Here is a 22,627-nt window from a genome sequence, read left to right on the forward strand (position 1 = left end):
CTTTCCAGTGCTGAGGGGGAAATATTGGCAAATGTCAGAGACTTATTTGCTCATTTAGTCATGGTTGTGTAATTTGAAGTACCAATCTTAAATCTTTTGATTTTGATCAAGTCTAAATGTAGCTAACTGCAGTACACTGTATTAGCAAGCTAACCTTGGCTTTGTCAGTTGGTCAAGGTAATAGTTAAGATAAGATAAGATAAGATAAGATAAGATAAGATAACACTTTATTAATCCCCCTAGGGGAAATGAAATTGTTAGATGCATCAGCAAAAGCAGCAGAAATAATAAAAGGAGACATAGACGGGAATTAAAAAAAAAAAAAAAAATAGAAAACAAAAAATCAACCATGTGTACAAGAAAAGGCGGGAGTCAGGGGTGGACTGGGACAAAAAATCGGCCCTGGCATTTTGGACCAGACCGGCCCACCACATTAAATGTGTACCAACTGTGCAACTCTTTAAAACCACGTACCTTAAGCCATGTAGTGAGTGGACACATTAAATACTTCCAAAAAGTGTAATTCATTAACACTTAGGGTGGGCGGTAATCCAGTAATAAGGTATCCCGCAGTGTCTTAGAATAGCAACGGTATCAGTTTCATTACCGCCATTAAAAAAATGCTGCGCATATAGGTCTGTAGGGGCCTAACATAATTGTAGCATTGTCATAATGAAAATGAAGTCCACTCCGTTCAGTTTTTTGTGTTTTCGTTACATGCGCATATAATTTCTTGGGGTATGAATTATGTTTCGTTTGGGTGCAAATGCTTGGTAGAAGCTTTTAGCTGAGTTTCTCCCCGTCATTCTGGTATGCTACAAGTTAGGACTGGTGCTTCTTCGCTTGAGCATTGACCGTCTGAACTGCGCGCATGTTGCCCTGCAAAGTGATTTCTCATTAGTCACGGTAATACCGTATACCCCGGGAAAATGTGGGGAAGGTTTGATGGTATCAAAATTTGGATACTGGCCAACTCTATTAACACTACAAAAAAGTATACTCCACCACTCCATCACAGTAATGGATCTTTAAGCAGAATTCATCCTGCTGGGTGTACCTATGTGTTTCAGGGAGGAAGAAAAGAGAAAGAATAGAGATGAGAAATGATGGATCAGATGTTAACTCTTCCAAGAGTAGTATTCAATAAATTGTGAACCTACCCAGTCCAAAAGGATGAATGTAGCTGAACTCCTGAATGAACTTTGAACTCTGTGTATGTATGTGTGTGTGTGAGAGAGAGAGAGAGAGAGAGAGAGAGAGAGAGAGAGAGAGAGAGAGAGATTTAATTATTGGTCAATCTTCAAGATAAAAATAGCAGTGTAGAAACTGAAAATTTAAGAGGGATGACACATGAATGCGGGTGAGAGAAAGAGAAATAAGAGACATGGTTGATTGGTCTGATTATCAGTTTTCCAGACAAAGCAGTGCTGAATAAATAAGGCCTGTGAACTTGGGCAAATCCTTAAAAAAGAAGACAACATCCTGTATGTGTGTGACAGATAGAAAGAGAGTGAGAGGATCATCTGTGTCTCTTGCATTACATTAACTGTGAACTTACCAAGGAAAAGGGATGCAAGTGATGTCATCCCCTAAAGGACTCAAAGGACTAAAGGACTAAAAACAAACAAGTGAAGGCATCCTGTGTGTGTGTGTGTGTGTGTGTGTGCACGCGCGTGTGTGTGTGCGCGCGCGCGCGTGTGTGTGTGTGTGTGTGCGTGCGTGTGTGTGAGAGAGAGAGACAGAGAGAGAGAGAATAGTCATTCACTCTCAGTAGTCAATAGCGCATTTGGTAGCGTTGGCTTGAAGAGCCAGCTTCTTCTTGTCTCCAATTCCTCTGCGCCTCCTTTTCGTTTTCTCTCCAGAAATGAGCCCCGTCAAGTGTCAGTGAAGAACATAACCTATGTGTTGAGGGCCCTGTCGGTGGTTATCAACAAACTCTTGCACTGACTTTTTTTTTTTTCTTGCCGAATGCATTATGCCCGCAGGACCAAAGCGAAAGGGGTTGGTGTTTAACGATGTGACTGGGCCAGCCCAATGTCACCTGGGCCGCTGATCAACTGTCTGGTATTATGGGCTAGTCAGAGCAATATTTAAAATAAAAAAAGTGGCCGACTATCGGCCCAAATAGCACGTTGGCCCACCGGGACAATGCCTGCTGTGCCAGATGGTCAGTCTGTCCCTGGCGGGAGTATCAAGAAATAGTATTGCCAATGGGAAAAAGATTGAAAATTGCACATGGTTTAAGTACATTCAGGTGGTTTAAGCTATATAGTGATAACTTGGTAAAAGGACTGTGTTTGTATAACGCTTTTCCAGTCTGCCGACCACTCGAAGTGCTTTCCACAACACAAATGTGCCTTTACCCACTCACACATCACACACACATCAGGAGCAATTTGGGGTTCAGTATCTTGCCCAAGGATACTTCGACATGTAGGCTGCCGAGGCCGGTGATCGAACCGCTGACCTTCTGCTAAAAAGATGAACCTCAGCCACCTCACTCATCTCTACATAGAGACTCATTTCTGTGGTTCCACACATTTGAATTATTTAATCAATCTTTGTTCATCTATTTTTATCCAATTTTCACAGCTGCCATGTGACATATCTCTTTTGGGTTTAGTGATGTGTAGACCTTAAATACTTCTTGTACATTACAGGCAACCTATGAACTGCTGGTCTGAGCGGTTTTTGATTTTTACTACACAATCAAGTTTATATATTACCTTTATTTAATCAGGTAACCCTAACCCTCTCACTGAGATCACACATATGTCTTACATTAGCATTCCCATCACTACTCACTTCAACATTTCACCAGTTAAACAGATGTCTAAGTGTTTGGTCTCAGGGGTTTTCAGAGTTGTGAGTCGCTGCCATGTGACAGATGTGTATGAATACAGTAAAGGCTGCTGGAATGCAAATGAAATGTCATTTTAGTGCCAGCTGATTGCCTCCCTGTGTTTTCACCAGTGGTCCGTCATCAAAAACACTCCAAGACTCCCTCGGACGGAGATGCTCGAATGTCAATAAGGAGGACTTTTCTCCACCCACGCAAACACTCACTCACCCCGTCCCCGTCCTCCCCCTCCCTCTGTCCTCTCCCCCTCTCTTGGAAATATCATCATGCTGCAAGGCAAAGTTCCCGTGACATTTAATTAGGGAGTTTTCCTCTCATGTTGGGTCTGGGGAAAGAACACGCTGTCAGCTGACTTCTCATCGTGGTTTGTTCACTGTTAAGTACTCTTCAATCAATCTAAGCCTCTCCTCTTTCTCCCCCTCCTCTTTCTAATTCAACAGTTTGTGTGCTGTACACTCAAGGAATTGCCAACAGGGAATGGAGAGAGGTGAGTACAGGAGTGGGGTGGTGGGTGGATCATTAATAACCACTGAATGCTTCCAAGCACTTTAAATGGCAGCAATGCAGCATTTCAGAGAGTCACATTGAAGGAATATAATGATTTTTTTGGAGGTTGGCCTATGAGGCAGCTCACACTCTCTGTTAAATGATAAAACGGTGGGAAGTAATGCTGTTTCTGTCCTCTGAAGTGCTAGTTTAAGCCTATTGGATCAATGTGTTTTGAACTTAAAACATTTAGCGCTCTTCTTGTTCTATTTACTAGCTTCGTGCTGAACATCTTAACCATCACATGCAGGCATTTGTTTTCAGGAAGTGCAGGAATGTTTAATGAAATTGCTGAATCACTCCTGCGGCGTTCATGTTAAAATGTTTGTGTGACGAAAATAGAGCAGGTCTGACTATCCTCAGGTCGCTTTCGGATCAGGGTTAGGGCTACAGAAGGGATTTGTAAGCACGGCTGATATGCAGATTGCGAATTATGGCAGTTTCCTGTTTGACAAACAATTGTCATTAGTAATTTACAGATTCATGTGTGACTTGTGCAGGGTTTTAGCATGATCGTGCATGGGTCACAAGCCTCACACTGCAGCTTGAGTGTTGCACATTTTGTGCAACCTTTTTCTGGTTTTGCAATGATCCGTTTCAGATGTGGGACCCCTGAAGTTCTAGTAACCTGCTGGCATGCTTAGCCAGGATCAATCACTCAGATTGGCCAACTTTCATCCTTTAAGTAACTAAGTGTGCATGTCAAATGATCACAAACCATATCAGCCCTCCAAAGCTGCAGTGCTGCAGTTGTTTATTGTAATGGGACAAAACTGTAAAATTTGGCCTGAGATTGGTGTTGGGAGGAATACCATGCCGTCACCTACATCAGCACACACAGTGGCAATTTTTGGAGGTTTCAGTCTCAGCGCTGAATTATAAGACTTCACTCAACTTTCCATGTCAGCTTCAGGTGAACTTCAGCATGGTTTTGGACCTTTGGCATTTAGCATATTGATGTGTTTTTGAGCCTTTTTGTCACACTTAAACATATTCATATTTTGTTGCTAAGTGGTTCTTTAAACATTGTGATTACATTTTCTCATTTCTCCACCAGTTTGGCAGGACAGAAGTCATAGACAACACCCTCAACCCTGACTTCGTCCGCAAATTCATCCTGGACTACTTCTTTGAGGAGAGGCAGAATCTGCGCTTTGACCTGTGAGTTGGCTTATGCGTGTCAGTGTGTGTGGGTTTGTTTTTGTGTATATCGTGTGTGTTGTGCAGGCGTGGGTGAGAGTTCTGCTGTGTGTAGAGCAAGGCTGAGTTAAAACTGAAATATTCATGGTCTGCTCAGAGGGAGACGTAAATCGTCTCCCCGTTAAATAAAAGACAAGTTTTCATGCTGCTTTTTCACCAGCATTTCCGTCTGAATTGGTCCCATTCATAATCTGCTCTGAGACAAAATAGGGCCAGCTGCACACAGCCAGTGTGGTCATTTACAGTAAAGTTTGTTCTCAGAGTAGTATGTTAATGAGATTTCAAATCCTGCAAAGGTCAATTCATTTAAAGTGATCAAGCCTCTGAACTTCTACCTCAGTCAATTTTATTATGTTTTTAGAAGATGTGCTTTTCATCAAACATTTTTCATCATTATGAATTTGAATCATGTTTCAGGATGCAGTGCAGAAAAACAGCCCTCATGAAAGTAACAAATGACCTCCTTTTGACAGCAGATGCAGCCGATTGCTCGCTCTTAATCCTTTTAGACCTAAGTGCGGCTTTTGACACAGTTGATCATACAATTTTAATTGACTGCCTTAAGCGCTGGGTGGGTATCTCTGGGTCTGCACAGAGCTTTTTCAGATCTTACTGCTCGAATAGAGCCTGGTCCTTTAAAACGGGAGATTCTAACGGGAGTTACCGCAGCAGACAACACACGTCTGGGGTTCCTCAGAGCTCATTTTGAGGTCCCATCATGCTTTTCATTTTGTAGTATCGTTTGTCAGCATAATTTGCGACATGTGTTTTCATTACTATTCAGAAGATTCCCTTTTGTATGGATGCATGTATGAGTTGGTGTTGTAGGAGGTAACGCAAAGTCATACAACAATTCAACAGATGATATATCCAGAGTTGGATGTTCCTTTAACCCACACAATGACCTGTAAAATGCTTGGAAAAGTTTGTGAACTGAAATCACAGTCATGTTAATCTGGCTTTTGAGGGTCACTCTATACTTTTGACTTATTAACTTTAAAAGATCATAATTTGGTGGAAAAGGCTCGGCTCTTTGACAGAGCTCTAAAGGAATCTGAGGAGCAGCAGAGTGTGAAGTCCACCTTAATAAAGACATGAATCTTAAATCTTAGTTAAATCAACAATACCAAAATGCACAGTTTTTGCCCGTTGCATGAACACTTTTTGCAAAACTTGACTCACTGTGTCAAAACTCTGCACACAAGCAAACAAAGACACAACACTGGGAAATAAAGTATTCACATCTATGTCAAACTGAAACTATGCTATCAAAACCTAACAATCCTTTGTCAACATGTCACTCTGATGACAAAATGATACAAACTTCCATCATACAAATACACTTTCAGATTAACAGCAACAAACTAGTGTACTTCATATAAAACAGGGCAGTCTTTCATTTTCACTGTTTTTATTCAGTACTGTACATTACGGTACTGTACTTTGCTGTACAGTACATGCAGTAAAGAGAAAATAAAACAAAAATAACCCTTAACCCCCCCCCCAACACACAGGTACCTCCTGGCCCTCTCTGGATGTATCTATGTGGTACTGATGCAATGGTACATGTTCAGCTATCACTGGATTTCATCAATACTGTATTGTAAATATAAAGGACTGTAACACTTTCCTGTACATATTCATGCTGAAGTCCTTTGACCCTGATACTGTTCCTCAAACGTTCTCTCAAATGGGACCCTATACAATTGCTTTATGGTGATGTTGTGCTTTACCAAGATGCGTCTGATAGTGGTAATGCTTACTTGATTTATGTTGATGAAAACAAGTTTTTGTTGCTGCAGCGGGTGGAGACGGATTGCATTGTTTGCTCTGACTATTTCTACAATGGCAAGTTCCTGCTGTTGGGTGAACATGCTTTGCGTCCACCCCCAGAAGGTCTTCTAGCCATTCTGTAGGAAAATGCAACCACGAATTGTTATTGGTTTGATTATTTTTTACAGTGATGTATACTGGGCTACTGGGCTCCTGTGCATGCGTGGGTTCTCTCCGGGCACTCCGGCTTCCTCCCACAGACCAAAAACATGCTCATTAGGTTGATTGGTGACTCTAAATTGCCCCTAGGTGTGAGTGTGAGTGTGAATGGTGTGTGAATGTGCCCTGCGATCGGCTGGCGACCGGTCCAGGGTGTACCCCGCCTCTCGCCCGTTGACAGCCGAGATAGGCTCTGGCCCCACCGCGACCCCGAAAGGGATAAGCGGCGTAGAAAATGGATGGATGTATGTATACTGTACTTTGTATATACCATACACAGTACTGAAACAGCTCAATATAATCACTGCATGTTTCACAAAACTTTGCTGTATTTGCAGTACTGTACTGTAGATTGTACACAGTACTGTAACATCTCAGTGGTACAGTATCATGTACTATACTGTACTGTATCACAGAACTACCAATTTTTGTTGCAAAAGGAGCATTAGCCAACTATTGCTTAGCTGAGGCCATTTGTGGCTGGTTGGTGTTCAGTTTTGTAAGTAAGTATTTTCAGGTGTGTGTCAAAGTATCTCCAATTACCCAATGTGTTTTATATTTTGAATGGATGTGTTTTCCCTGAGATTTCATTTATCTAAAGTGCAAAGCAGCACTTTTGTTTAGGGTATGGTTACGCTGTGTTCAAGGTATAGTAACAAAAACTTCAAGTTTTGTTACTTTGGTCTAAGCATGTGTCAGTAGTGTTCAAGCAATGGCAAAAACTGTAAGTGGAAGTAATGAAGACGAGCTGTTACCAAGCTCTTTTTGACATGAAATCACTGAATTTGTCTCATTGGCCAGAAAGTAAGTGAGCCTATGATGTGATTGTGACATACAATTAGAAAGCTGCCCTCATTGTTTCATTGGGTTCAGGTGTTTTGTGCTTGACATATTTCCCCATGAAGTCTGGGTGTGCAGCAAAAAAGGATTTATCGTAGCTGATAATAGAATATTTACATACATGTTCTCTTTTCCACATCAGATGTGAAAAAGTCACATTTCCTCATGTAGCCCCTAAAAGTTGAGCTGTCCAAGTAATTATGATAATCTGGATTTTTCTCTATTGTGTTCCAGCCTCACACATATTCACTGTATTTTCCTCTTGATAGCTCATGAAATATGGAATGACTCTTTTGTTTGTTTACTTGTTGGCCTGTCAGCAGGCCCTCATGCTGCTTACGAGCTGTGGGAGGTTACAGTGAAGGTCAAGGAGAAAGTTAGCTGTGTGTGTGTGTGTGTGTGTGTGTGTGTGTGTGTGTGTGTGTGTGTGTGTGTGTGTGTGTGTGTGTGTGCGTGAACATGTGTATGTGTGCAAGTATTGCATTGTAATTAAGTTGTATATAAAATCTGTAGTCTGTGTCAGATAGAGTGTGTGTGTATGTTTAAGCAGGAAAGCACGTGTGTTCAGGTTTGTGTTTGTACTTTTAGGGAAGTACCATGTGTGTATATTGAGATATATTTGTATGCGTGTGTGTGTGGGTGTATGGATGTGAGCATGTGTGTTTGGACATTTGTTTTTCATGGCCATGTGTATGTGTGTATGTGCACTTTCATTTCTGTGTATGTGAACATGCCTGTTCAGCTTATGTGTGCTTCTATAAAGTGAAATAATTGGAGTGATGTTTTGTATATGTGAGTTTGTTTGTGTGTATGTGCATGTGTTTTTATTGTGTGTGTGTGTGTGTGTGCATGTGTGTTTTCCAATCTGTGGGTATATTTCTGTGTGCTAAAGCAATATAGTACAATATAGTATATAGTACTTTGCCAGAGTATCATGCAAGATGCTAAACATTGATGAGCAGTGGAGGGTGATGGAGTCTGTGTGTGTGTGTGTGTGTGTGTGTGTGTGTGTGTGTGTGTGTGTGTGTGTGTGTGTGTGTGTGTGTGTTTGTGCATTTATCTGTGTGTGTGTGTGTGTGTGTGTGTGTGTGTGTTTGTGCATTTATCTGTGTGTGTGTGTGTGTGTGTGTGTGTGTGTGTGTGTATGTGTGTGTGTGTGTGTTTGTGCATTTATCTGTGTGTGTGTGTGTGTGTGTGTGTGTGTGTGTGTTTGTGCATTTATCTGTGTGTGTGTGTGTGTGTGTGTGTGTGTGTGTGTGTGTGTTTGTGCATTTATCTGTGTGTGTGTGTGTGTGTGTGTGTGTGTGTGTGTGTGTGTGTGTGTGTGTGCGTGCGTGTGCGCAGCCTGGCTGACCTGCAGGCCTCGTTGTGAGTGGGTGAGCATCAGGCCTTGTACTTGTCCTCTGGGCTGAGGGTTCTACGATCACTCGCAGTGAGGACATGGCTTGCCCCAGCCCGCACACACACTCACACACACACACACACACACACACACACACACACACACACACGCACGCCCGCGCGCGCACACACACACACACACACACACACACACACACACACACACACACACACAAAATGCCTTAAATCATACACACACTGGCTCACACACAGACACCACGCTACTCAGGCATTATTTTGCGCTCATGTTGAGCTGTAACACGCACACATACATTCACACTTTTCTCATCGCATGAACCAGTGGTTACTCCTCCTCAGCCTCTGTCCTGAGGTATGGAAGTCGTTTTTCACTGTGCCTCCTATAGCCCTTCATTACCTCCACCTCCTTCACTTCCTCTCAGCCCTTCACATTCCTTCAGGACATCCATACAGCCAGACAGCACCGAGCTCCCTGCAAACTGCCAGTATAGCTGCTGTTGAACCATCCCACACTCTCTTTACCAGAAGACCCCCAAGCCATGACACACTTTGCTTCCTCTGCTGCTATCTGTGCCTGGAAATCCTGTTAACCCTCATCTCACTGCTGGCCATGTTCAGTGCTCTTTTTTTCCTTTTTTTTAGGGGGGGGGGGGGGGGGGTGATTGAAACTTGAGATGCTCACTGAAGCCAGTGGAAGCCCTCCGGGTGGATGGGTGTCTAATCAAGGGTGGCAGATTGGATCAGAACTCAAAAAATGAATTGAAATATGCTCCCAAAATGAGTAAAAAGAAGAATACTATTCATAGCTTTTTTAACTTTGAGGATAGCTATTCGAGAATCAATTCGTATGAGAACAGATTTCAAATGTAAAGGAACCTTGAATTTATTAAGGAACATTTACTCTCACATATGAATTCTTTGGAAATAAAGTATATGTTGCTGCTTATATACATGTACTTTGTAGTGTCTGTAATAATAATAATAATAATAATAACAATAATGTAATGTTATAGAAGGATTAGTATTTCCTGTAGTGTTATTGCAGTATGAGTCACGATCATAACACAATATTGAGAATCTTGCATTTTTCTTTGTTATATGGAGTCACATAATACCTCTTCATTTCAATTATTCCGCTGTAGCCTGTTTCACCATATTTAGTTTTTTTGCTTGCCAAAATAACAAACCACAAATAGAACCTGGAATCAATAAGAACCAAAATCAATAAGCAAAATCAGGAACAATGAACTCCAAACCCAGTACCTAGCCATAATTCACTGGGATTACAAGAACGACAGAGACGAAAATGGGTTTAATATGTTTTAAGCATCATATTTTAGTCATGTCAAATGTAAATGAGCCATCAATCAATTGTTGGGTTCATTTACATTTGAGTTGATGAAAATCTACTCATTGTATATCAGATCAGATTCAGTCAGTCAGATCTGAATTTTTTTTCTATTTTTTCTATTTCATGTAGGTACTCATCACATTGCCCTCATTTGGCAGATGTTTTTATCCAAGGTGACAAAATAAGGTGAATCAAACCCCCAAAGACACAGCTACATAACTTAAAAATTCCTTTTATAGCCATATTTTTGGTAAAATACCATGTTCAGGATCACTGAATGTGCGCTAATAAAACATCTCACATGAGTCGCTATGAAGGCTTTGTGAAGGCGTCACGAAGCTGTTAAAAACCGGAGCTCAAGTGTCAGTGCGCTGTCGTCTGTTGTTTGCCCGCCTCTCCGGCCCGTTTGTTTGTGTGCCATCGTTAGTCATCATCGCTCAGTTCAAACAGAGCTCTGAGCAGCCGCTCCCCCCGTAAGACCGACAGTGCAGGACCGAGAGAAATCCTGTCTGGCCCAGTGCCGATGCAGAGTGATCTCATCCACACACACACACACACACACACACACACACACACACACACACACACACACACACACACACACACACACACACACACACACACACACACACACAGTCGCACAAAGCAAATGTGCACTCATGAGGCGCCATGGGACATCGCTCCTGCACACACTCTCATGTGGGTTTGTAGGTGTGTGTGTGTGTGTGTGTGTGTGTGTGCAAGTGAACATGTGCAGCCAAATCATCATACATACATCAGTAGTATGTTTTTCTTCCCTCCTCTCTCTCTCTCTCTCTCTCTCTCTCTCTCTCTCGCTCTCTCTCTCTCTCTTGCTGGCTGTCTCTCTCTCTCTCTCTCTCTCTCTCTCTCTCTCTCTCTCTCTCTCTCTCTCTCTTGCTGGCTGTCTCTCTCTCATTATTAAATGAGATTAAATGAATCATTTATGAACATTTGGGACTGACAGAGGCAAGGGGCGAATAGAACATGAAGCGCACCTGTGCATTTTGCCGACGGCGGGTTGCATAACAGCAGCGTGTTTCCTTGCTCTTATGGAATTACATTAGTAACGGTGCTGTATTGGAGGCCCTCACCCCCTCCCATAGTGACACACAGCGTCACCCAATTGTGTCAGCAGGCGCCTTATCGTACATGGCACGCTGCCGTAGAAAGAAATGCTCAGGTTCTCCCATTTACACTCGGCTGCATGCTGCTGCACACATACCCCATGCACATATTGACATACACCTGAGACACCCTAGGAAGGTGACAGGTTATGGGGAGTAAATAAAGCTGGATGAATTGCTCCCCGGGGAGGCGAGTGGATCACATGGTTTGCATGATGTAGCTGTTGTTTATGGTTTTTGATTAATGCTCCTGCAAAGGAAGGAAGGGTATGCCAGTGAGAGAGAAGCTATGATTGTTGAATCAGATCTAACAGTGCTGTCAGCTCAAAGTTGTAGCATCTACAAAATTACAGGCATATATCGACTTTTTTAAAACAGGAGAAGATTTTGTATGAAACTGCTTAAACTCAGACATGCAGGCTGCATCGATGACATGCATCATTCTTTTAAACTTAGCAAAGACATACAAGCAATCAAGACTCTTATCACTCCGCCCGGGTCAAATGCAATTTAAAATGAGATGCATCCAACATATCTACCAGCTATCCTGTCACAATGAGAATCACAGTCCACTTAATTGGCGAAGTATGTTGACACGTACAGGGAATTTGACTCCGCTTGTCAGCAGCTATCAGTTTGCTTTGACACAGTGCTAAGAGCAAATGCACAGTCAGAAGCAAGTGTAACACTACAGAGACAGCAGGGTTAAACAAAGTTAAGCAGACATAAACATATAGGTGTTATGAATAAGCAAGTAGGTATGAAAATAGATAAACAACAACACGATCACATACAGTAATCGTGTATCTTTATACTATACAGGTGGCAGTGGTACCGGAAACATGCATGTCCAGCACTGGGGCCTGGTTGTGCTGTTCTAAAAATATATGCAGTGCGCTGCTATAGACATGCTCAGACTTATGCTGCACACATACATTGTTGGAATAACCACCCAGATGACCTCGCTTGTTGACCTACATCCCCCCTTTCCATGCAGCAGGGGCAGAGGGGTTGTTTAGGTGTTAATCTAACCTGCCTGACTTATTGATCCCTTATTGACTGAGGTTTGTGTAAGTTACAATCAATGATCCTGACCATGGCTCTGAAATATCAGTAGTGTAATTGTGCTGGTTATTGATAAATCAATGCTGCTGTCCATGGTGCCGAAATAACAGATTGACTTGTAATTGCGCCTTTTCCCCTCAGTCCTGCCCTTCTGTCAGTTTAGTCTTGGATCTATAATACTGTCGAAATCTGCTGTAAATACTCAATTATATACTGTGTTGTAGCCTACATACTCGATAGAGCGATGTCACCTTCATGTTCAGTGACAAATAGCAACATGTAGAGCGAGAGGATCATATAGACACACTGCTGCCTGTAGTATTTTTATAGTATTTCTGTGATCTCACTGAATACACCTGCAGACCAAACCACAAACTGTTAGAGGGGGGACATGATGGCAGATAGAGTTTTTACTGCAGGGTTAGGGTCAGTGTTAAGTTGGGTTAAGGTTTGCCCTCACTTTCAAAATGAACCATCCATCTATCCATCCACCCATGCATTCATCCATCCACCCACGCATTCATCCATCCACTTTTGTCTCCACTGTCATTTTATTACAGTGTCATATTAGTGCAATATTTCAAATATTTTATTTCTCACTGACAGATAAAACGATAACGATATGTCTTGTAATAGACACGTAATCAATATCAATAAAAAATAAAAAAAAACATTCAGTAGTTTTTTTTTCTTCATCGGAAGAAACCTGAAGTGGCGAAGCGAGGTTGGTTGCATGAACAAAGGCACTCGCTCTCAGGTAACTGAGCAACGTGGGGAGTAATCGCTAATCAGTGAGAGAGACACGCTAACACGCCAATCATGTAACATTATCAAGTTCGGTTGCGCCATCTCGTTGTCTCGTGTTTGATTCTTCGCGAGGAGTGAGATGAAGAAATAGAAAGTGAGCGCTACAGCGAGCGAAGAAATTGTCGATAAAACAGGGAAAGTCAGCTCGCCGGTATGGAGCGCAGCCGTATTCGCCATCGTCCGCCAACCGCAGCACCACCACACAAGCAGCAGACCACCATGCAGAGGTATCTGCTTCAGTGCCTGATGACAAATCATCTAAAAGGCACGAAGACGTAACGGAGGCAGCGGCATATCATATAGCTACAAAACACTGCACATATTTGAAAACATTTTATTCAGCAGAAGGTGAATCAGCTTGTGAACTTTCTGCACTAAACTTGCAGAAAAAAAGTTCTCAGGTTTCTCTCTGTTTACATTTTTACACTTTTTTTACATTCATTATTTGAGTGTTTTCCATGCTTGTGTTGACATTTCCTTTCCTCTCTGCCTTGATAGCTGAGGGGATTATAATCAGAGGAAGGTTACATTTAAAATAAAAATGTTTAAATTGAATGTATTTTTCTCCTGGTCCTTATTTAAAAAGGTCTTTAAAAATATCAATAATTATCGATATTGACCGATATGAAACACTTATATTGTGATAGAGTTTTCAGCCATATCACCCAGCCCTACTGACAGATCTACTTTACTCTTTTATCAGTCTTGTTCTTGTTGTATATTTTGTATAAAACTTAAACCGCCAAGAGTTGCCGTTGTGCTCAGGAACAGCTGCTGCTTAAACATCACTACTTAAAATTGGGAAATGGAAGATTTGTTGGGCAAAGTGTTTCGATTCCCAGCTGACAGCCGTTAATGACACTGGGGCCAGCGATATTGTTGCACCCTCTTGCATGAAATCGCATCAGTAAAGCTTTTGGTGCCACAGTCACAAGCCTCCTTTAAACCTCAACAGCTTCTTTGCAGTGATCAGCGGAGAAGTGCCTTGCATTAATAGCAGAGACGAGCTTTGGTCAAAGACTGCTAATTTTGTTTTCTGGCAGCCTTTCAGCCACAGACCTGCTTTCAGCCTATCACAGCCCCCGCTCTGATGTGTCATCTCTTCTCTTCTCTGCAGGTATGATTTAGACTGCAAGAGCGACAACCTCTCTAAACACGTGAGTGTCTCCTTCACCTCAGCTGTTCAACAATCAGTCATGCATTCATGGAAATATTATAAATATTATACAGCCAAATGTTTACCCTTCCAGTACAATAGCAGCCTGATTTGAATGGGAATGCTGGAAGTAAAAGGCATAACAGGAACAAAGCAGTCATGTTGGCATTTAAACTTTGTGACCCGTATCAAAGGCATTCAGAGGGTTTTCACACCTCAGAAATGCTTCTGACCTGCTTGCTTTTACTGTTTGTTAGCAGTGCTCAAATTAACAAAATGATTATGATGTTTTGTAATTTTCTTAATATATATATTTTTTTGCAGTGATAGGATTTATAGAAGGAACATAGCAAATATTCTACACACTTATTGGCCTGTATTGACAATTATATATTAATAATTACATTAGTACATTTTAATAGAAAATGCTCACAGCACAGTTTCCATTGACAAAACATCCACCCCTACTGTCACAGAGGATCTTTCATCATCTTTCAGTCTTGTTTTCAAGGTTTAAACACACCTTGACCAGATATGTGTAAATGCAAGGGCTATGCTCTAAGGGGTGGGTGTGTGTGTGTGTGTGTGTGTGTGTGTGTGTGTGTGTGTGTGTATGTATATATATATACACACACACACTAGTGCTGTCAATCGATTAAAATATTTAATCTCAATTAATCGCATGAATGTCATAAATAACTCGTGAATAATCGCACATTTTTATCTATTCTAAATGTCCCTTGAATTATCATTTTAATATTCTTATCAACATGGAAAAGTGGATAGGCTTGCTTTGTGCAAATGTTTTTTTATTGAAAACAACAACATGTAGTTTTTATTTCACACTAACATTCTCACTTTGAGCAGTCATTCACATTTAAAGCAAAATCCCTTTCTAAGGGATCAAAACACGGTGATCCAAAATAAAGTTACAAAGTGCACATCATTGTAAACTAGGACTCAGGCTATAGTGCAGTTAAACCATGGCTTAAACTTTCCTTTCTTCAGTTTCCTTTGAACATAATAGCATCCATACACCTCTGTCAAAAGCCATCCATTGTTGCCTAGTTTTGACAAGGAGGCGGCAGAGAATTCGCGTGTGTTTGGCCATCAAGTGGTATTTCAGACTGGATGTACTACGTTGATAATTCAGTTCACACCAACAATACGTGAACACAGATAGCTTTGGTTTTGTCAGTCGACCCATCTGGCAACTTTTTGAAACTAAACTCCATTCAGAATCTTGTTCACATCCATTTCGGTGTTTGGCGCTTGACATCCACACAAACCGGTAGCCTACAGCAGGCAAGACCAAACACGTGCGCAGGGCGTGCCTATTGTTTTGTTTCTGGTTTACAATCGGATCCTGTAGTTTTTCTTACGTTACTAGCAGTGGCCACAGCTTATAAAAAACTACAAGTTCACTAGGTCACAAAGAGCGTTAATCTTGCGATAAAAAAAATGATGCCATTAAAATTGATTTGCGTTAATGCAATATTTTAGACAGCATTAATATATACGATGATATGATGTATTATACCATTTCTGTCCACTCATCAATCAAGGGAGCCTCAGGTTATGGTTGTTATGCCCCCCCCAATGCATCACAATAATACCTTTCCTTGGCCGTATATTGAATCTTTTATGCATCAGATTAGGGGACAGTTCACTCACAGAAGAAACAGCGTCTCCACAGTGGATTTGCTCTGTCCGAGAGGTGTTTGACTTGTCTTGTATCAGAAACAGTGGCTTGAGGGTGGATCTCTAACTCCTTCTACCTTGCAGAATAAGCAGATTTTCACCAGCAGTAGAGAAACTAAGGATAAAAAAAAACATTTTGTCGCTTTGGGCATCCAGCACTGCTTTCAAGAGGCAGAGCTCATTAAAATGATCAAATGGAAGATGGGAAAGATCATCTCCAATTTGACGGTCTTTTCCAAGTGTAACATGCATAAATGTTAGTGGCAAGCTGTCAGCTGATGGGCTTCAACAAAGAGATGAGATCATATCAGCTTTGTCATTCCTGGTCAGACGTCTGTTTGGTTCTGCTTCTGCTCATTCTCATGAGGATTCAGGTTTTGCAAACATGCTGCCACTTGATGATGACTTGACTGATAATGGAGTGCTAGATTAAGTTACTCACACCTCTTTTCATCCAGCCTCTCCTGGTCCAGCTCTATAATCATTTCAAACCTATAACTTCAGATTTCACTGCCCTGCAGCTCCATCATTCACTTTCAGTTCAAACAGAAGCTCCAACAGCCCCCTCCCCGCTCCAGTTCTGTCCATAAATCCAGGCTCCATCTCCACCCTGAGCCTATCCTTCCTATTAACCGGCTTCATACTCATTGCCAACTGCAGGCGGAGTTCTTTTCCTCAGCCCCAACCCCGCCATGCCCGCGGCCTTCTACTGAGAGCGCTGAGCAATGTGAGCGCAGCAACTCACTCTCAGCATGAGGGCTGAGGATGCTTGGATGCGTCCTGTCGTGGCTGTGGATGTGTGGGATTAGAGATCCGGCACGCAGTGATGGCTCCATTGTCCGGGAACGCTCCATCCCCTGTCGCATGGCTTTAAATAACAGAAAGTGGAAGCAAAGAAAAAAACACACACGAGTACAGTATCTCTCCTGGCAGCTCCAGTGGCGCCGTTGGAGGATGCCTCCTTCCTCCCATCACAGCAGATGTTTTTCCTGTGCCATATGGTTTGCATACCTTGAGCAGATATGGCTGCAGGCGAAGATGTGCAGAGATGGAGCATACAGCGAAATCTAATTAAGGGCTGGGTATCGTGTTTCTTGGTAGATGAAGTGGATGATGCTTTTTCATCCTGACAGACGCTTGTCACGGCCGTGTGAACAAGTCTGTACTTTACTCCCACTTCTCTTTGTGGTAAAATACACCAATATCCTTCTTACAAACAGTCATCTCATTTCAAAGTCTTTATTTATTATTTAAACGCCACGATGAGCAAGTGAATCCAGGCAGGGAAATAGCTTCTTTGTTTGCAGGCAGTAATTAAGTTAACTGGCTGTATGTTCCCTCACAACTATTTGAGCGCAGTCAGGATTTTACTGCAAACATTTATTCCCCTAAATGTGCTGTGTTTGTTAGGGATGTCCCAATCACGTTTTTTTGCCCCCGAGTCCAAGTCATTTGATTTTGAGTATCTGCTGATACCGAGTCCCAATCCGATACTCCGACGCGAATGAATGGACTTCGCTTTTATTTCTGATAATGGACACCTCGAAGGGCATTATCCCGCTTATACCATGGTCACTTACGAAAGAAATAAATATTAAATCAATTATTAATATGTTAATGTTGTTTTTTACCGTTAAAATCGTAAGTTTTTCACAAGAAGCGGCTGAGTGGACTACTTAATATCTCTCGTTGTGACGCGTTGCCAAGGTAACCGGCTCTGGCCACAGAACCTGCAGCTCGGTCGGCGCAGCTGTTATATTAGACCTAATCAGTGGAGGGAAGTGAGATGATTGCTTAACGTTATGTTACGTGATACAAAGTATCATTTCAGAGGGCAAGTGCACCTCTTACCGCTTGTGTGTGTCCTCTACTGTCTTGCCATTGTGATAAATAAACTGTGAAACAACGTATGTTAACGTATGTTCTGAGTTTCTGTTGCCACGGTTACCAACTAGCGTTTGAGCCAGCGCAATAATTTAGAACAATCAGGCTATTTGACCGGAACTTTTTTATAGGTGTCCACAACACTTTTTAACGGACTCCCTGCAGCCAATCAGAATCTAGTATTCACCCAGACCATGGTATAAAGACTCAGTAGTCCAGTATTAAAACAAATTGCTGCTTAACTCAAAATAGGCATCAAAATATCAAATGCAAACAAATGAGCAAATAAAAGTGACTGTTATCAAGTATCCTAAGGCCAGTATTGTGCGTTTTGGACCTGCACTCCTAACTCATATTCTCAGTGCAGTGTATTGTAAACTGCAGTGCAGTGTATTGAGGTGTCGTATCAAGTTTGTGGTGTTAAAAGCAGCTTTGTCCTTCCCACCTCTCGAGATCCTGAGCTTCAAAACAAACTGCTGCGTGCTACGGCGTCTGTCAGACACAGACCCGGCCTGTAAATGTTGGTAGTTAATAATATTTTATTCTCATTTATTTTTGATCACTATCCACTATCCTATATATTTTAAATGTGATTAAAAATAACAATAAATATACATGTATATATAGGGCTGGGCGATATGGCTGAAAACTCTATTGCGATATGTTTTATATTGGTCGATATCGATAATTATTGATATTTTTATGACCTATTTAAAATAAGGACCGGGAGAAAAATACATTCAATTTAAACTTTTTAAATTTTTATTTTAAATGTAACCGTCCTCTGATTATAATCCCCTCAGCTATCAAGGCAGAAAGGAAAGGAAATGTCAACACAACCATGGAAAACACTCAAATAATAAATGTAAAAAAAAATGTAAAAATGTAAACAGAGAAACCTGAGAACTTTTTTTCTGCAGGTTTATTCACCCTCTGGTGAATAAAATGTTTTCAAATATGTGCAGTGTTTTGGAAACATAGCAGAAACTGAGGTAGACTTGACATCAGTAACATACAAACAAACAAACAAACATGATAGACAGCACAGTAACACTGACTGAACTATAAAACCAGCTTAGACATATGAACAACTTTAGTCACTCTTCTTACTCTAAACATACATGAACTATTCAATTCTATTTTTATTGCAAGTGTGTTAAAAAAAAAAAAAAAGAAAAAGCACGTGTAAGAGATGTTTGTAACCTGGCTTCTCCTCAGAGCTCAGTGAAGCATGTCTTTAGCTGTATGATATGCCGCTGCTTCCGTTACGTCTTCGTGCCTTTTAGATGATTTGTCATCAGGCACTGAAGCAGATACCTCTGCATGGTGGTCTGCTGCTTGTGTGGTGGGGCTGCGGTTGGCGGACGATGGCGAATACAGCTGCGCTCCAAAGAGTGAGCGTGGTTAAGGTGGTTAAACAAGTTTGTGGTTTTACCGGTCTTAGTGGGGACGACAGTCTTGCATAAGTTACAGACCACATTGGTCTGACTACGGTCCGACTTATAAAATCCAAAAAACTCCAGACTGGCGAGCTGACTTTCCCTGTTTTATCGACAATTTCTTCGCTCGCTGCAGCGCTCACTTTCTATTTCTTCATCTCACTCCTCGCGGAGCAACAAACATGTGACAATGACACGGCGCAACCGAACTTGATAATGTAACATGACTGGCGTGTTAGCGTGTCTCTCTCACTGATTAGCGATTACTCCCTACGTTGCTCAGTTACCTGAGAGCGAGTGCCTTTGTTCATGCAACCAACCTCGCTTCACAACTTCAGGTTTCTTCCGATGAAGAAAAAAAAAATTATCGAATGCTTTATTGAACGCATTTTATATTGATATTGATTACGTGTCTATCGCGAGACATATCGCTATCGTTCTATCGGCCCAGCCCTATGTATATATATTATTTATCCGATACCTGATGAGGACATAACATCCGATCCGAGTGAGTCTGCAGTTATGCGATCGGCCCATATTTCCGATCACATAATCGGATCGGGACAACCCTAGTGTTTGTGACATTTTCCTCTGTGCTCAACTGTTCAGAGTTGTGGGTCAAAAACGAGGCCTGACTGCCCGAGCAGAGAGTGATTCCCAACCTGTGGTTCAAGGCCCCTTCAAGGATGTGACATGATGCTCCATACAATTCATTTTTTCAGGATCTTCTCTAATCTTAAGCTTTTTCCTTGTGAAATACTCTGAAATGGGAAAAACACCCTTAGATTGAACTATGAGCAGCTTATATGCAAACGACATGCATCCTGTAATGAGAGGAAGTAACAGGAATTGCTTCTTTTAGGGGATTACAAGCCCAAAGAGCCTTTGTTAGAAAACTCTAGTATATACTGTATCAAAACTGGTAGTATTCTGACACTTTTGTCTATTATTGGAGTTTGCTTTAACAGCTACAGTGATTTCCAAATGCCCGCGTTGTGTGTTTTGGTCAGTCGACTCACACGCTTCATTCACATCTGATCTGTATTCGGATACTTCGTTCGGATAGTAAACGATCCCATCTTGCCTTTGCGTTTACACCTGGTGCTTTTTATATTTTCTTGTTATCCTAATTGAGATCAGATCTCTGTCCTCTGGAGGTGTATAATTTTAGGTGGAGGTGAATCAGAGCCAGACTCCCTTAAAAAAGCTTGAGTTGTATCCTTGGATACACGCCCCCTCTTTTTAATTAGCATATCTAATACATGAAGTTGTTGCTGTCTTTCTATTAAAAGTATTGTGTTAGTGTGTACTATTGTGTTGCAGTGCAGGCATGTAGGCTCCTCTATGACTGGTTAAATGAAATGCCTTATTGACAGCAGATCATTTCCTATTCTATGTCATGGATTTCCCATCTGTATTGCTTTCATTTTTCATGCAGTTCTGTCGAATAGCACATCTTTTGGTGCATCAAGGCACAGAATAGATGTGTAATCAGTAATTAGAGACGTGTCTCTTTCAGACTTCTTGCTTCCTCGTTCCAACCTATATTTTATTTTAGTTTAAAGCAAAGCAAAAAGAAATCATTTGTGAATCCTTTTTGACATATAATCAACTGAAATCAGCAGAGATGATATATTTTTAATGTCTGAGCTCATCAGCTTCACTGATTTTTGCAAATATCTGCTTATTCTGAATCTGATGCAGCAACAGGTAAACAGGTTGACTGGCAACAGGTGATAGCATCATGATTGGGTATGAAAGGGGCATCCTGGAAAAGCTCAGTGGGTCACAACCGAGGATGGAGAGAGGTTCACCACTTTGTGAACACATGATTGGATGAAGGAGATTCATACATGAGCTCAGGAACACTTTGTAAAACCTATAGTTGGTAGTAATGTTTTGTCATAATTGATAAAATATGAAAATCAACAAATGGTGGAATTTCCTTGTAACTGGCTGCAGCACTCGGAAGCTTTCACTTTAAGAACAAAGACATGGACGTGGTGTGTACATTAGAGGCAGAATGAGCAGAACGACTGTGATCTTTTTTACTTGGAGATACCCTCCCGACCTTTTCTTCTTGCCACCACTGAGCCTGTTAAACTGGCGCCTCAGCCTCTAGCCTTAGACTTCTGAGCTGGGCTCCGGCTGCTAGCTAGCAGCGCAGTTCTTCTGCAAAGGCCAGAGCGTTTTTGTCATCTCTTTTTGTTTCGAGACTGGACTGGGGGAGAAATTTACTCAGCACCGGCAAAGATCTTTGGAGCAGCTTTCTGCCCGCCGGACTCGATACGGCTCATCTGTCAAGCACATTTACATACACACACACACACACACACACACACACACACACACACACACACACACACACACACACACACACACACACACACACATACACACACACACACACACACACACACACATTCACACACGTGCACGCATGCACAGTCTGGTCCGTGCGTGAACAGTCATTCTTTGTTGCAAAGAGACGTTCATACTCCCTTCCCTCGTTCTGCTTTGCTCTTCTTGCTGGCCAAGGGCTCCTCCTCCCCAAACTGAAGCCTCTCTTGTGGTCACCAGACAGTGATCAACAAGGACACGGGATTTTCTGCACACTGGGCTGAAAAAAGAGAGGGGAAGCCGTTCAGTGCCAAAAATATGACCTTTAATGTGCTTCATTTGTTTCAACACAAACACTGAATTAGCTGAGGAAGAACTTAAAATTCTTTACAACCTATTTACTCCGCGTGCAAAGCTCAAATTATGTGCAGAAAACCATGAAATATAGTTTTGCCTGTTTTTGTTTTAATTAAACAGCTTTGCCTTCGTTTTTCCACTAGTCCCTGCTGATCTGTGCGATGGCTGTTTGTTCTGTCAGACTGGAGAAAGTAAATTACAGATCTGGCTTTGTCTCTTGTGTCTTGATGGACAAAGATATTATACAAAATGGAAGGAGGACTGCAACCAAAGATTCCTTTCAGTAACACTTTATCTGCTGATTCAGTTCTCAGTCAATTAATCATTTTGTTTGTCAGAAAATTGTGAATATTGCTCATTTATAATCCCTCAGAGCCCATGATGGCTGTTCGATGATTGATTGTTTTACATTTGACAATGTAGAATCAGAGGATGTTTGGCACTTTCACCTGAAAAATGACTGAATAGATGAATATCATAAACAAAAAAATGTCAGTGAGAAAAAATGGTGCTGTGAAATAAAAACTTCAGTTAATGAAAGTGAAATAAAACTGCTGGAACTGA

The 22,627-nt window shown here is 41.6% G+C and overlaps 1 protein-coding gene across 1 annotated transcript in view; it reads left to right on the forward strand.

The window, feature by feature from the left end:
• Nucleotides 1-22,627, forward strand: part of LOC139337404 (copine-8-like) — a 69,161-nt gene that overhangs the window by 24,102 nt on the left and 22,432 nt on the right. Inside the window, exons 3-5 of the mRNA XM_070971949.1 lie at nucleotides 3,301-3,347; nucleotides 4,464-4,567; nucleotides 14,304-14,343. Coding sequence (XP_070828050.1) covers nucleotides 3,301-3,347; nucleotides 4,464-4,567; nucleotides 14,304-14,343 — 191 coding nt within the window. The remainder of the gene's footprint in view (nucleotides 1-3,300; nucleotides 3,348-4,463; nucleotides 4,568-14,303; nucleotides 14,344-22,627) is intronic.

Source organism: Chaetodon trifascialis, chromosome 10, assembly GCF_039877785.1.
Source record: "Chaetodon trifascialis isolate fChaTrf1 chromosome 10, fChaTrf1.hap1, whole genome shotgun sequence".
Lineage (NCBI taxonomy): Eukaryota > Metazoa > Chordata > Actinopteri > Chaetodontiformes > Chaetodontidae > Chaetodon > Chaetodon trifascialis.